General features: G+C 41.3%; 1 protein-coding gene across 2 annotated transcripts in view; it reads left to right on the forward strand.

Moving 5' to 3' along the window:
• The window catches only part of itpr3 (inositol 1,4,5-trisphosphate receptor, type 3), a 53,979-nt gene extending 47,640 nt beyond the window's left edge, over positions 1-6,339 (forward strand). The window contains exons 52-60 of one of the 2 annotated variants that reach the window (XM_084367759.1): positions 350-525; positions 2,327-2,491; positions 2,580-2,769; positions 3,381-3,479; positions 3,573-3,691; positions 4,387-4,552; positions 4,640-4,800; positions 4,883-5,044; positions 5,397-6,339. In XM_084367759.1, the coding sequence (XP_084223885.1) occupies positions 350-525; positions 2,327-2,491; positions 2,580-2,769; positions 3,381-3,479; positions 3,573-3,691; positions 4,387-4,552; positions 4,640-4,800; positions 4,883-5,044; positions 5,397-5,513 (1,355 nt within the window). In that variant the 3' untranslated portion in view covers positions 5,514-6,339. The remainder of the gene's footprint in view (positions 1-349; positions 526-2,326; positions 2,492-2,579; positions 2,770-3,380; positions 3,480-3,572; positions 3,692-4,386; positions 4,553-4,639; positions 4,801-4,882; positions 5,045-5,396) is intronic. The other variant, XM_084367760.1, reaches the window with a different exon arrangement.
• Positions 6,340-16,249: the final 9,910 nt, after the last annotated feature.

The following is a 16,249-nucleotide window of genomic DNA, read 5'->3' on the forward strand; positions in this document are numbered from 1 at the left end:
GTAAATACTGTTAGTACTACTGTCAGTAACAGTAATACTACTGTACATATTGTACCAGCACCAAGATTATTACAGTTAACTGAAACTAAAACTAGGTGAGTAAAAACATTTTAGTGAACTTCTAAATAAATTATAATTATTATATTGTATTATATTTCATTATTTTAATATCGTCTGCTATAATCTTCCTTACAAACGAGATGCAGCGGGGAAAACTGCTGATGGTGCTGAGGAGCAGAAATGTGTTTTACATGTCATGAGTCACATTTTAAAACATGTTACTCGTGTTCCTGCGTTCTGGACTTCGTCAGTGCTCAGAGTAACTCTCTCTCTCTCTCCTCCTCCTCAGTCGGAGCGATCGACGACAACCTGCTGCTGATGTTGTTCTGGATCCTGACCGGGCTCTCCGTGTTGGGTCTGTTCTCTCAGCGTTATGGCCTCCAGCCTCTGACCATCGCTCTGATACTCCGATCCATCTACCACCTAGGCATCGGCAACACGCTCATACTGCTGGGATCGCTCAACGTAAGCATCACTACATTACCCATCTACCACCTGGGCACGTGAGGCGCTCATACTGATGAGAACTGAACCTCTGAATGTGACCGGTCTGATAACAAAGTTCAGTTTATCTTCACATCTTCAGTTCTGAGAGTTAAACATCAGTCAGCTCCGTTAACACGACCTGTTAACTTTAACAAACACAATAACAGACAGACGGCCATTTTGTCAAAGCAAGTTTATTTTAATAGAGCAACTTTCAACAAGACAATTCAAAGGAAAAGAAGTAAAATAAACGCGATTAGATTGAGCAGAAGATTAAAAATCACAGTTCATGATGTGAATAAATCGTCCTGAATTTAACTGGACAAAATGCAAACAGAAGTTTCAGACTGTCGGCTTCATCCGGATCCACTCGAAAAGTTAATGGGGTTCATTCTGGTGTCAGTTTCATGGAAATCTGGTGAGGAGGGCTGCTCGATTATGGAAAAAAATCATAATCACTATTATTTTGGTCAATATTGAAATCACGATTATTTAAACAATTTTTTTGAGTTTGGAAACATGATGCATTTATTCAGCATTTCTCTCAAAAAAATACATGAAATGTTCAAATCGAAGATAATGTACAAATATGTATCCAACTGTTCTGCAATTTCTATAAAACATTTAATGAATGAAATAAATATACTTAGAAAATCAAACAAGACAAACGATAGGGTGCATTTCTTTAGCTAAAAAGTATCCAATGGCAGCTGTTATTTTCTTGTGCCTGTCCGAATTTGGCGGATAAGCAGTCGCATTATACATATAGTACATGCAGTGTGTCTGAGATCGATGTCTGACCCAGTGTGAGCGGACGAGCCGGCGGCGCAGAGCGGGGGTGTGTAAGTCTGATACTTCAGTGAAGTTGGTTTTAAGTTGGATATTCACAGCCACTCCAACATTTCAAGTGCACCCGTATTGCAGACTTTACAGTAAACACACGGAGAAGACGGATACAGCGTGTACCGACTTCCTGTTTTCAAAATAAAAATGTGGGATATTTAAAGCAGAGATACTGTTTTTAAAGCTATTGAGAAGCTATTGAGCTAAAATGCTGATTATTGCATATAAAAATTAATAAAAAATATTAACAGACGTAAAATGTAAAAACAAGAGGTGTATCTCATGCAGCCAGTGTAGTTACATGATCCCACACTGATTTTTAGTCAATTGATCACATGACCTGGAAGCTATCGAGCTAAAATGCTAATATTTACATATAAAAATCAATAATTAATTCTGGTGAGAAGTTTCTGTGTCATCCTGCTGACAAACAAACAAAATGTCATGGTAACAATTTCTGTACTTTTAGCTTTATGGTTTCTTCAAATTCATGATCTGGGCTGCACATTCCTCACGTTCACAGATAAAACTATCAAACCACCATTTAAACGGCAGCAGAACACAGGAAATAATATCTTGTTAGTCTTTCTCTGACCGATTTACACAAGATTTCATATCGATTTCAGTCGGACGATTCTTAAAAGTCCCAATCAGTCTTTGTATCCGAGCCTTCTCTCTATAATCATGTCGACGTTTGTACTAATTCTCCTGAGTAGATCTCAGGGCAACATGTTTATTAATAAAAGCTGTTTTATGTTCAAAAAACACAACCAGAATCGAAGTTCACAGGATGATCTGAAAGAAGCAGGTTCATACTGACGTTGATATTAATCTGGTCTGCTGTTATTGAAGGTTCTGACAGATATCACCTGTTCCTCGCCTGTTTCTGTCTGAACCTGCAGCCGCCTCCTAACCTGCTGTGTTTCCTGTTCACCAGCTGCTCAACAAGGTGGTGTTTGTGGTGAGCTTTGTGGGGAACAACGGGACGTTTATTATGGGATACAAAGCCATGGTGATGGATGTGGAGTTCCTGTACCACCTGGCGTACGTCCTCACCTCCACGCTGGGACTGTTCGTCCACGAGCTCTTCTACAGCATCCTGGTAAACAACACACACACACACACACACACAGAGTTCATGGTCCGGTTCTGCTCAGTATTAACCTGTCTGTCTGTCCGTCCGTCTGCAGCTGTTTGACCTGATCTATCGGGAGGAGACTCTGTTCAACGTGATAAAGAGCGTCACTCGTAACGGTCGCTCCATCCTGCTGACGGCGCTGCTCGCTCTCATCCTCGTCTATCTCTTCTCCATCGTCGGCTTCCTCTGCCTGAAGGAGGATTTCATCATGGAGGTCGACCCGCTGGCGCAGATCGCTGCAGGTAACGTCGCTCCGACGGCTCAGCGCTGAACCGCTTCAGGTTTTACTTATAAAATGGTAGAAATTTTTTGCGGGAGAATTTTATTCATATATTTATGTCTTCTGAGTTTATTTTTCACACAGGAAGTTCCCGCCTGAGAAAAACTTTTTTCCCCACTTGGTTTGACACATGGAACATAAAAGAGAAATAAAAAACATTAAGGAACTGAGAAAGATTAATGCAAAAATATTTATTTCACCTTTTCTCGAGTCACAAACACAGGAGAACATTTAGATCAGACACCTGAGAAAACTTATCCACATTTGCCTCTCAGGGCTTCCGTAGCTATTATATCAGCATCCTAAATTATAGACAATATAACAAACAAATACTCGACAATATCGTTACACAAACTCACATTTACCACTGATGCTACGAACAAACGAGCCAATCAGGAAACCAAGTGCGAGTCAAATCTGTTTCTGCTGAACACCTCACTCTGGTAGGAGTTTTCCATGACTTGTGTGCTGAAGGTGAAAACTGAAGCTGTACTCACCACTGAAGTGTGAAGTCAGTCAGGATGTTTGCACTGGTTGAACTGGTCCCAGTAACTCTGATGTGTTGTTGTTCAGCTCCTCAGCAGAATGAAGCCTCTCAGGATTTCCTCAAATCGTGTTCTGCAGACGGAGTCAGCTGCACCGCCGAGACCAACGCTGTGGCTGAAGAGGAGGGTCAGTCAGTCAGTCAGTGATCCACAAGATCAATAATGTTACACCTCATATCACCACTGCAGCACTGACCGTGTGTGTGTGTGTGTGTTTCAGAAGAGTCGAACACGGAGCGAGCCTGCGACACTCTGCTGATGTGCATCGTCACCGTGTTGAACCACGGACTGAGGAACGGAGGAGGAGTCGGAGATGTTCTCCGCAAACCATCCAAGAACGTAAGAACACTTTCCACTTCAATACACTCTGGGTCCATCCCATAATACACTCTGGATCCATCCCATAATACACTCTGGATCCATCCCATGATACACTCCAGTCTGGATTCAAGATGACAGAACACACTTCACGCAGCATTTTGAGCTGCTTTACTTTGTATTTTCTGACCACTGAGAACAGGAAGCTTCATCAGTCGCTTCCTTGTTTTATAAGAACAAATCGTCTTTAATAACTCAACAGATGATTTTTCACAAACTTGCAGGTTGAATTTCTCAAATTTATATGTAATGTGTCACGAGACAAAAAGGTGCAGTTTTTACGCTCCTAAAGATTTGAAATGTAAGAACTCCACATTAAAATGTCTGAAACCATCTTGACCTTTGTTCCATGTTTAGTTGAGGGTTGAAGTCAGAACGAGACTAAACGTAACGTGAAGAAAACTTTAAACATCAACTCGTCTGAACGTTTCTGCCGAGTCACATCAGATCTTCATGTGTTCACTGATGTGCAAAACAAAAATAATTCTTAATGTAACAAATGACGTTTACAGTTTCAGTGCACTCATCATTTAACTGTAACGTCCTGCCTCCATCATGTCTGTCGATATAATGATGAATTACTTCCTAACATCAGTTTAGTTATTCATCTGTAGCGCCTCCACTTACAGTCTTTGAATGTGTGTGTGTGTGCGCAGGAGGTGCTGTTTCCAGCCCGGGTGGTGTACGACCTGTTGTTCTACTTCATCGTCATCATCATCGTCCTCAACCTGATCTTTGGCGTCATCATCGACACGTTTGCGGACCTGAGGAGTGAGAAACAGAAGAAAGAGGAGATTCTGAAGACCACCTGCTTCATCTGTGGTGAGCAGAATCAAAGTGTCTGAGTGAACAGCAGCTCAGTCGTCTCAGAGGTGAAGACGGACTCTGACCTCCAGTTTTGTGTTTCAGGTCTGGAGAGAGACAAGTTCGACAATAAGACGGTGTCGTTTGAGGAGCACATCAAACTGGAGCACAACATCTGGAACTACCTGTACTTCATCGTTCTGGTGCGCGAGAAGAACAAGACGGACTACACCGGTCCCGAGAGCTACGTCGCTCACATGATCAAGGTGAGAAATTTTACAGACGGCGGCCGTTTAAACCCTGAGAGCCCGTCTGCACACGGAACCGAACCTGTTCTGTCTGTTTCAGAACAACAACCTGGACTGGTTTCCACGGATGCAGGCCATGTCTCTGGTGGTAACCGATGGCGACGGGGAGCAGAACGAGATGAGGATGTTACAGGACAAACTGGCAGCGACAATGAAGGTGGTGACGACACTGACCACTCAGCTGACAGAGCTCAAAGAGCAGGTGAGACACACACACAGACAGACACACACACCTGGAAGAAAACAGCAGCTTTCAGGAGAAGATCTTTCTCTCTCCTTCTCTAGCTGTCTCTCTCTCTCTCTCTCCTTCTCTAGCTGTCTCTCTCTCTCTCTCCTTCTCTAGCTGTCTCTGTAGCTCTCTCTCTCCTTCTCTAGCTGTCTCTCTCTCCTTCTCCAGCTGTCTCTCTCTCTCCTTCTCTAGCTCTCTCTCTCTCTCCTTCTCTAGCTGTCTCTCTCTCCTTCCTGTGAAATAAAGACAACCTGTTTTCAGCAGTTTTGCTTCAACAGCTGCAGTGATGTCCTGTAACCTTACCGTCCCTCCTGTGTTCCCGTAGATGACGGAGCAGAGGAAGAGGAGGCAGAGGATGGGATTCGTTGACGTCCAGGCGGGAGGAAGTGCTGCGCTGCCTCCCAGCGCCGGAGGAGGAAACCACCAGATCTACAAGTCATAAAGAGAAACAGCTGATCATCAACATGTGACGACTGACTGTTCACTACAGGATCCACATGTGTCAGCTGGACTGATGGACTGACGGCCTGTCCCACTGGAGCTCACGTTAAAACACTAGAACAAAGATGTAAAACTGATGTTTCTCACTAAAACACATGAGAGCTTGTTGTTTTTACTTTGTAATGTCTGGCTGATGGACGGTGACCACGGTGACACGCTGATCTCAGCTCAGCTTTTGATTTATTTTAATATTTTGCTGTTAAGCACAAAAGCTGCGTGTGTGTGTACGTTTTCTAAAGCAACGATAAAAAACAAATACTCAATATTCAGATAAAATGTTCAGTGTCACAGTCTGAGCTGTCAGAGGTCCGACGGTTTCCACAAGAGGTAGACCGATCATCTGTATCAATTACTGATAATGTGATACTTTAGTCACTAAAGTTATCAAACACATGCAGTGGAGAGGAAGGATAAACTGTACTTTCTTATTTCATCACTGGTTGGTTGAAATTTGGACACAAAGATTTTAATTTTGACTGCAAATGATTTGGTCGACCTCAGATCACAGCCCGACTCAGAGCTCCGGCCTCCGGACGTCAGCTGGAGTCATAGTTCAAAACAAACTGTTCAAATGTTTCGACTTTCATGAAAAATCAATCAGAGACTTCCTGGTTGGAGGTCGTCAGGCTGTCAGTGTGTGTGTGTGAGAGAGAGAGTGTGTGTGTGTGTGTGTGTGTGTGTGTGTGAGCTCACTTCAGTCGTGTTCAGAGGATGTACATAGAGACTGACCTGCTGATGACAGAATTAAATATTTCAGTTTGTTTGAATGTGAAGTGACTTTATTGTAAATCTGGGAAAAGGTAGTTTTTATGTGCTGTTATTATTATTCTGGTTTAATAGTGACGTATTTAAGACGAGAGCAGCTCCTGTTTGTTTTAACACTGTAGCTCAGTACAGACACTGGATCTAAGACAACTGCTTTAGTTTGTGGAAATAAGGTTCGTTTGTTTTTCAATGAGAACAGACGGGTGCACACAGTGAGGAGGAGGAGGACGGTGTGATGAAGAACACATCTTCAAAGAAATAAAATATTTAATGAACAAAGTGTGTTTGTTTTTAACTTAATGGATTCTGGAGGTTTTCATGGTCACGACTATGTTTACAGGTTGTTTCACTCATCTTCAGAAGAGTGCAGCTGCTTTTCCTTAAATATCCTTCAGGACAAAGAATCCATTTGAATCGAGCCTCCTAGTTCAAATCATCTGACCTGTATCATCTACAGCTTTACTCCAAATACCTTTAAAGTTATTTTTTAAAGTTTGTCACCGAGTGAACTGGTTAAAATTAATAATAGAAACAACTAAAGCTTACAAAAAAAATGTCAACTGAAAATTTTGTTTCTCCAAAAACATTTCAACTGTTGAAATCGCAGCTACAATTTTGAGAAAAAGATTTCAGTTGAAATGTTTCACGTTACATCACCAACTGCTTCCACATGAATCACACTTCAGACATAATAATGTTGTGAATATTAGTTAAATAAAAAGTTACTTTGCACATGGTTTTTTTTTTCAGTTGAATTTTTTTATTAGAAATATAATTTTCTGTTTAAATCTTTTTAAGTTGTTTAAGTGTTTTTGTGATATTAATTTTGGCCACAAGAGGCTGAAAAATGTTTTTTTTGCTTGAGAAAAAAAATTCAGTCAAAATCTTTCAGCAGGAAATTCAGAAGGATTATGATTTATCTTTTTTAAAAAAAAAAACATTTCTGAGAACATTTTCAGTTGATTTTTTTCCGTGTCTGTCAGAGTGTGGGGAAAGTTTGGCGGGAGATTTTTATTTTTGATTTGTTTTTGTAATACTGATTTTGACCACATGAGGCTGAAAAATGTTTTTTCCTCTTTTGAGAAAAACATTTTAGCTAATTCATTTATATTGTCAAAAAAACCTCAACTGAATATTTCTCTCAAAACAAAATATTTCAACAGAATTTTTTTTCTCCAGAAGAAAAACAAACACAAAAATGAGTCTTAGAAAAACAAGAAAACCTCCTGTCAAACTTTTGTCCCTCCTCAGTTTCACTGTTTTCAATATTCCACTTTTTCTCAACAACAAAAACAATTCAACAATTTTTTCACTTTGTTTCACACGAAAAAAAAAAAAATCTCATGAAATGCATCTTCTGGGGAAAAATTAATATTACAAAAACAAACAGCCACAAACATGGCAGACAAAGGGAGATGCACTGTAGCGCTAAACACAGCGGACTGCCACACCAAGTCACTGATCTGCTCAGTGATACTAACACCTATGAGACTGAGGCCAGATCCTCCCAACAGCTACAAAAACAAGGTTATAGAATATCTGCAACAACTGGACCAGGACAAAGTCACTGACAGGCCATTATATTACAGACTGTACCCCGGGAAGCCATCCCATGTATCTACATATCCAGCACTTAGCCAGTGTCCGAGCTCTGGTCGGTAACACTCAACACCAAACTCACAGGATTTCACCAACGAGGTGAGAGAGAAACACTGGACTCAGACGAAACACTGGTTTCTTATGTCATCACTCTTTACATGCATTCCTTCTCAAGAAGCTGTTAAGATGGTGAAGAAACACCTGCTACAGGACAGCACTTTGTCCAGCAGAACCAACTCCACCCCAGACCACATTTGTGCCTTACTGGACCTCTGACGACCACCTACTTCCAGTACAGTGAAGGTTTCTACAGACACAAGCCCGGCTGTGCCATGGGCTCACCGGTGTCCCCAATGGTGGTCAACCTCTACATGGAAGAAGTTGAGAGCAGAGCCTTTATCACCTTCACAGGAACTGCTCCTAGCCACTGGTTCAGGTATGTGGACCACACCTGGGTCAAAATCAGAGCAAGGGAAGTGGAAGCCTTCACAGAACACATTAATGCTGTGGACAATATCAAGTTCACATGGGAAGATGTCAGAAGAGACAGTCTGCCCTTCTTGGACTGAGCAGTACACACTGAAGAAGACAGAAGCCTCAACACTGACGTGGACAGAAAACCTACACACACTACAGTACTTGCTGTCTGACTGTCCTCAGCCACTGGAGCAGAAGCTGGGGGTCATCAGAACCCTAAACCATCGCACTGAGACCGAGCCCACAAAGACAGAGGGGAAGGAGAAGGAACAGAAGCACATCAGGGGACTTAAAACCTGTGGCTACCCAAACTGGACCTTTGTCAGAACCTCTAAAAGATCCAGAGCAGACAGAGAGGAGGAGACGAGAAAACGTAACATCGTCATTCCCTCTGTCACAAAACTGTCAGTAGAAATTTGAAGTAGAAAAGATTTTTTTTGTGTTTGTCTTTGTAATACTCACTTTGACCACAAGAGGCTGAAATCATTTCAGTTGCCATTTTTCTTTTTTTGAGAAAAATATTTCAGCTAAGGTCATTTATTTTCTCAAAACATTTCAACTGGACATTTTTTCCTCTCGAAACAAAAAATTTCAACAGAATTTTTTTTCTTCAGAAACTTTTGTTTAGTGGGTAATGTAACCTCCGCTCCACCATGAGTAAAGATACCGCCAGCAGAGTAAAGACTCCCCTTTACGTCATTTTAGTTTATAATGTGTTGGTGTGGGATCCTCAGCCTGTGTTCGTCCGTGCATGTATGCAGGTAATACATAGTGCCGTAGAGACCTGGCATGCTAAGGTCAGTACACTGTAATAAGTGTTGTGCAGAAAACTCCACATGTTGCCTGCCGTGTGTTTGAGCCAACCGGAGCTTCCCGCTCTGAAGCTGACATAACCTTCCCTTCACCAGCCCACGTTACAACCGGAAGATTAAAAGTGAAAATTTTGTTTCTCAAAATAAAAATGTCACCTTTGTTTCTACCTCCTGAAATGCTTCTCTTGACCAAAAAAAAATAAATCTGAAACTTGTGTTTCTCATGGTCAAAGTGAATATTACAAAATGAGCCTAACCAAAAAAAAAAAAAAAACTTTTCAAAAAACGGCGGCAACTGAAATTCTGGACAAAAAAATTCTCAAAAAATGTCAACTTAATTTTTTAAGGCTAAAAAAATAAATAACCTCAATAAGACTCTTGTGGTCAAACTGAACATTACAAACCAAACATGAGCCTTACAAAAAATCTCCTGGCAACTTTTCTCCCCTCAGATTCACATGTGGAAAGAAGACGAAGCTGCCGTAAAGCACCAGTTGACTTTTGGGTGAAAGAGGCGAGATCAGTGTCAAACGACCGACAGCTCTGGTGTTACCGACTTTTCTCTTCGAAAGAAAAACAAAATTCAAATTATTATTTAATTGAAAAATAATACTTACATTAAGCTCTACTGTAGTTGCATGACTTCGTTTGGTGGCATTACGACTCAACAAGTTGCAAACACAACGCAACACAACACAACACCACACCACACCACACCACACAACACAACACCACACCACACAACACAACACAACACACTCCCTCAGCTGAGAATCGACAGCTCAGATCTACTGACCAGTGTCACCATTTACAAAGGATCTGATCATGAATCGAGGTTTTTTACAGATTCAAAGCTGAAACTCTGAACCTGGTCCAGACCAGGTGATGTCTGACCAGGTGATGTCTGCAGCTTAAGTTACCATGGTGATCTAACCAGGTTAAAGAGAGCCACCTTCGTAATAAAAAACGCTGGCTTTACACTCAACATACCTCTCTAACCCACTAATCTCACTTCATTGTACACCCCCATGGTGTGTGTGTGTGTGTGTGTGTGTGTGTGTGTGTGTGTGTGTGTGTGTGTGTTGCTCTATAAATAGTGTTATTGTTCTCAGCTCATCCTGCTCTGTCAGTCTTTGTGATCTCATGTTATTATGTCTGAGGGATGGATTCATCCATGTTCCTACCATGTTTCCATTAGAACAGGTGACACCGCTCTGTGGTACCTATGGACTACATGTGTTTAACACACTGTGTGTGTGTGTGTGTGTGTGTGTGTGTGTGTGTGTGTGTGTGTGTGTGTGTGTGTGTGTGTGTGTGTGAGAGCCTGGAGCTTTGCTGTGGAGCCTCAGTGGTATGCAGCTCCAGCTGTTGGCTGTCACAGACTGCAGCAGCTGCTCGCTCAGTTAGCTTCAGAGAAGCACAAACACAAAGAGCTAAATGTGTGTAAATATGTTTATATGCTAAAATAAAGATCCAGCCATCATCTCCTCCATGCTGATATAAAGTCAGGTGAAGGTTCGTAGTCCACAAAACATTTGTGGCGCGTCACAGTAACACAGCTCGTCCGCTGTAATCCAAGTCTCCAGAAGTCCTGTCTGAAGTGGCTGCACGAGCTCAAACTCATGTCGAGGGCGTAAATAACGTCTCCTCAGATCAGTGTGATCTCTTCTCTCCTGCAGACTGATCACAGCAGACGAGCTGTGGAGACGTCTGATGTTTAAATCCAGTCTCCAGCTGCTTCAGTTGTTTTCAGTCTGTCTTATTGTGAAGCTCCAGACTGCTGTCAGCTTTATAATGACTTTTTAATGTAAACAGCTGAACCAGACAGGAAATGTGCAGTAAAACCAAAATCAGGTGCTAAACTGAAACCAAACTGGAGCTTGAATGTATCAGTAGAGCGCATACCTCCACCAGGGCCCAACAGCCCTCCTTTATACTCACTCAGACACCAGCCGCCTAAATACACCTGATGTTTTCATCAGGACCCAGGCCGTGAGAAAATTAATACAAATGTTGAACACTGCTCTCTCTCACAGTGTTTGAGAAAATAAAGAATATCTGGATCCACGAGTCCATGAGGTCCAATCTGAGCCGAGACTCAACCTCAACCAACCAGCCAGAGGTCAGAACGTCTGTATGGAGGCTGCCGGGGATTTTAACACTGGGCTCATGAATCCTCCAACATCAGAAATATTAAGTGTGTGTGCTCCATTTTGACGACGGTTAAAATCTCACTGCATTTTTAACCAAACGTTTTTTCTAGTTGAGTTTTATTTGTGTTTACAGGCGAAACACAAAGTTCTGACTAAAGACTCGTTAATACGGGTCTGTTTGTCCAACTGGGGACAGAAGCTGATTTGTGGATCAGTGGTTAAGATTTGGATCAGGGCGGGGAAATGAAAGTGACAGAGTGTGTGTGTGTGTGTGTGTGTGTGTGTGTGTGTGTGTGAGATCCTGAGTGACAGCAGAGGGATTGTGGGGACTAGCTCGGGGTTCCCTTGGCGTCTCTTTGTTCAACTAAAATAAGTTTATCGCACCGTCCCATTGCTCTGAGACACACTGAGTGAGAGTGTGAGTGTGTGTGTGTGTTGAGCTGTGGTTGGTATGACAGGTGTGTATGTGTGTGTGTGTGTGTGTGTGTGTGTGTGTCGTGTGGCTCATATGTGGAGGGTTTACAGGGTGTTACAGTGGCATTAACACAAGCGATGTGTGTGTTTTAAAAGTAATGAATGTATTATTTGTATTATTAAGAATCATCAGAACTTTCTCCTATAAATTATTATTTAAATGATTCATGTATGCGACGCTGCCTCAGACTGAAGCTGCTCTGTTGTTACTTCAGTTACCTGCACAACGGTGGATTTTAATCCGTTCATAGATCATCAAGTTAAAGGTTAATCAGACGCCAACAATCACAATCACAGGGTTAAAATTAAATCAAACTGCTCACAGCACAAAGTCTTCTTCCAGGATCTGTGCTCACTAAAGTATTAGTGGATCACAGAATCAATTAAACTTTTGATCCATGATTTGATTTTTAATTCAGCACTGACGGCTCTGCCATCGTTAGACTCTCACATCTGTATCAGTGAAGATCAGCTGGTCACTGGTTTTATGTCCTGACAAACTGTCACTTTCATTTTCAAACTCTCAAAGATAGCTTAGCATTAGCCTGCAGCTAGGTTAGCATTAGCCTACCGCTCCAGACTCTTCTCCTGTGTGATGACGACGATCAGCTGACTGGACAGAAGAAACTCTGACAGCGACGGACATGTTGGTTTATTTCTATTTTTCAGAGATCTTTTATTTATTTGTTTGTGAGGAGGTTTCACTCTGGACGGATTTGTGAAACTGAACTTTAAATAACAAACTGAATTGTTTGTTGTTGAACTCTGGAATCTTTACTTTAGTGAATTTTATTTGAATTTGCAAAAAGACACCAGGACAAAATCACACTGTTGTTTTAAAATACTCCGATTTTTTTAAGAAGAGTTTGAAAATGTTGTTTGTCAGGACATAAAACCAACAACCTGCTGATCTTTACTGATCCAGAGTTGAGAGTCTAACGATGGCCGAGACGTCAATGATGAAAAAAAAATTTAATTGAAACGTGAATGTGGAGAATTGTAACAACCCAATCACAAATACATGGTTCTCACTGGAGCAGAAAGAGGATGAAAACTTGTAATCTGAAAAGTAACTTGTAACTAAAGCTGCCAGACAGTTGTAGTGAAATAAAAAGTACAGTATTTGACTTTGACTCAGATGTAGAAGAGTAGAATTATAAAGATGCAAAAAATGGAGGTAAATCACCTCAAATGTGCATTAAAGGAAAGGACTTGAGTAAATCGTGTGTGTGTGTGTGTGTGTGTGTGTGTGTGTGTGTGTGTGTGTGTGTCAGTATTTAGTCTAACACAAAGTGACTCTGGATTAGAGAGAATCAACAGAGAGACAGCTGCAGGGAGAGAGAGACGAAAGAAAAGTAAAATAAAACCTGAAAACAAGAAGAGGACAGAGAGAAACAGAGAGGAGGTGATGAAGAGATAAATACAGTTAAAATAAAGTTAAATCTGTCCGTCCTCCTCGTTCACTTTGTTACTCTCCCGTCAGAGAACGAGACAGCTGATGTATGAAGGGATGAAAAGGTGGAGGGATGTAGAGGAGAGAGACAGCTGGTAGGGATGGGAGGATGGATGGATGGATGGATGGATGGATGGAGGGCTTACAGAGAAATGTGTAGTGGCTTCAGCAGTAAGTCTGTGAGTAAACCTTTATTTATAAAACACCTTTAAACACTAACGGGTCACAGAGAGCTCAGCCAACATCACAGCGACAGGAACAGAAAGGACTCACGAGATTCTTCCACAACTGAAAATCCATCAATAAAAATCTAATCTGTCAATAAAAGTCTACAGAGAACTGGTTTCTTTAAAAGTCCAACATGAGACAGAAATACACAACTCCACTGAGGTCGATGTGGACGAAGCTAAAAGTCTTTAAAGGTCAGAAACACGAGCGGATCTTTCCAAACATCTAGTGAAACTACATCACACTCAGGAGGAGAAAGTCCGTTTTCATCTCTGGTCACATCCTCCTCAGGTACGTAACGTATGTTAGCAGCCTGAAGTCTTCACAGAGTTAACCAAATTATACAAACGTGCAAATGATTAAAAGTAACTATCAACCAGCTGATTGTTTAGATATTAAAATGCATTCATGACCACGATCTGAAACGTCAGCGCGCTGACGGATGACGCAGACTGTTAGCTACCGTCACAGCTCGATAACATTTCAGCAGTGTCAGTTACTCGCCTTCGACAAGCTAATGAAGCTAACGAGTGATTTTATTTCCCAGCCTGCTGTGTTGTTCTGTGTCATACCTGCAGATTTGGGTCATTCATAAATAAAAAAATATTCAATGAGACTTTCACCTGGTTAAAATAAAGTAAATGCATGCAGGATATAGTCTGTTCATGTATTCTACAAATAGGTTAAGTATGAGGAAAATAAGCAATAGTAATTCTTTTCTTAATTTGTTTCTTTTAAAGAGTACTGTTAAAATAGCAGATCAATAAGCAGCATCAGCAGAAGTGCAGGTAAATCTAAAGTTACCCATCAATAACTCCATGTTCAGTATCTTAACAAACATCGTAAACAAATAATGGATTCATGTCAGAGCTGCAACGATTAGTTGATTAATCATTGAGTCGACACAAAGGAAATTGATCTTCAACTTTCTTTAATAAGCGATGAATCGTTTCTCTTAAAAGTATCAATAAGAACCAATAACAGCACCGTTTAAAGTACCGGATCGATCAGCAGCATCAATAAGTCTGCTGAGTCGTATTAAATGCAAAGCTCAGGGGTCACCTCGATCATTACGATGGATCCTCTGTCCATCAACATTTTTCTGCTCTTCGCCCTTAAAGCACCAACGAGTTTTAATTTAATCCAAGTTTAGCTCTGATCAGAGTTTTAGAAAAACTAGGTTTAAAATGAAGCAGAGCTGCATCATTAAGAATTAACCTCTGCTCAAGTCAAACAGAGTTGAAACAATGTGGAGATGCTGCCAACATTAAAATAAATAACTACACTCATTAGTTTGAGTCTGTCGCTTCACTTTATTTCAGTCACTTGATTATTTTGCCATGTTAACAGTTAAACCTCCTCTGGTGTCGGTCTAAAGTTAATACTGGATCACAGTTTGAAGTTCTGGTGCAGCAGAATTGAATCTAATCTACATTTAAAGTGAAAACTAAACTTTAAGACAGTTTTAAAAGTTTGTGCAACAGAATTTAAAGTTAAACTTTGATGTAATCAGATTTAAAAAGTTCATCCTTGTAGTTGTAATCTGCTCTGAGGATAACGAGCTGTGATTAAAGCTTCATTAACACAGTTAATCATGACACACACACCTGTTGTGTGTAGGTATGAATTTCAAGATTGTAGTTGATACTGTGATTGGATGATTGTGGCTTGGGGGAGGGGTTACAGTCAACTAGTGTCTTATACAAATAAACTGGGACCTTGAATCTGTCTGTGGTCTGTGGGCTTCATCAGACACATCAGGAACTGGTCTGACATCAGCTCCACTGGAGTTGCGGCAGGTCAATGATTCACCAACATAAAGAGACTTGTGAAGGACCTGTGAGTTACTACAAGTGCCTTAAAATGTCTGCAGGATTTGCAGCCACAGAAGTCAGTCTTAATGAGACTCTGAGTTTAAAGAGGCAGCAGGTCAGAGGTCAGCAGAGGACGAGTCGTTCTGCAACTCCAACAAAGTTTAAAGAGTAAAAGTGGCATCAGGTTGAAGCCAGAAGCCTCCAGTTTAATCCCACAGCAGAGCTACGATTTCACTTCGACCAGACAGAGCAACGAAAACACAACACACCGCTGTCCAAGTGTGTGTGTGTGTGTGTGTGTGTGTGTGTGTCATACCAACAGCTAATGAAACCTGTTGTGTGTCATTGCCACATTTATACCCGTCAGTCACTGATGGGGGATTACAGAGAGAGAGAGGGAGGGAGGGAAGTGGATGATGGGAGATTAAGATGGAGCCTGTTTGAGTTAAAGGACAATTACAACCATCAGGTAGAAGATTGTGTTTCCTGAAGTACAAATCAAACCACTTAAAGCCTCCATCAAGCTGCTGAACCTAAAATCTCAAATCTAAGTGCAACAGAGCGACATGTAATAAACACACAAACATCAGCACTTTGTGTCTTTTCTCAGCCGACGTGTTTCCAAAGTCAAAACTCTCAGTGTTGAATTTGGTGCAATTTTGTACTCACAACAGATGAAACATTAATAAATCTGAAGCTGGACTGATGTGATCCCTCTGACATGATCTCACGGGGAAGCAGACGCAAACAAAATGCTGATTAGCGTGGTGCAACAAACAACGTGCTGTAGTAACGTGTTGCAGTGAGAAAAAACTAAAAGCAGAAGGTCCAAACACGTTTTCTATTCTTCACTGTAGTATGCTAGCTAACGTTAGCCTCAAGGGCTAGGATGTTTATAGTTG

The sequence above is a fragment of the Pagrus pagrus genome (genome assembly GCF_965226575.1).
Source record: "Pagrus pagrus genome assembly, chromosome: 11".
Lineage (NCBI taxonomy): Eukaryota > Metazoa > Chordata > Actinopteri > Spariformes > Sparidae > Pagrus > Pagrus pagrus.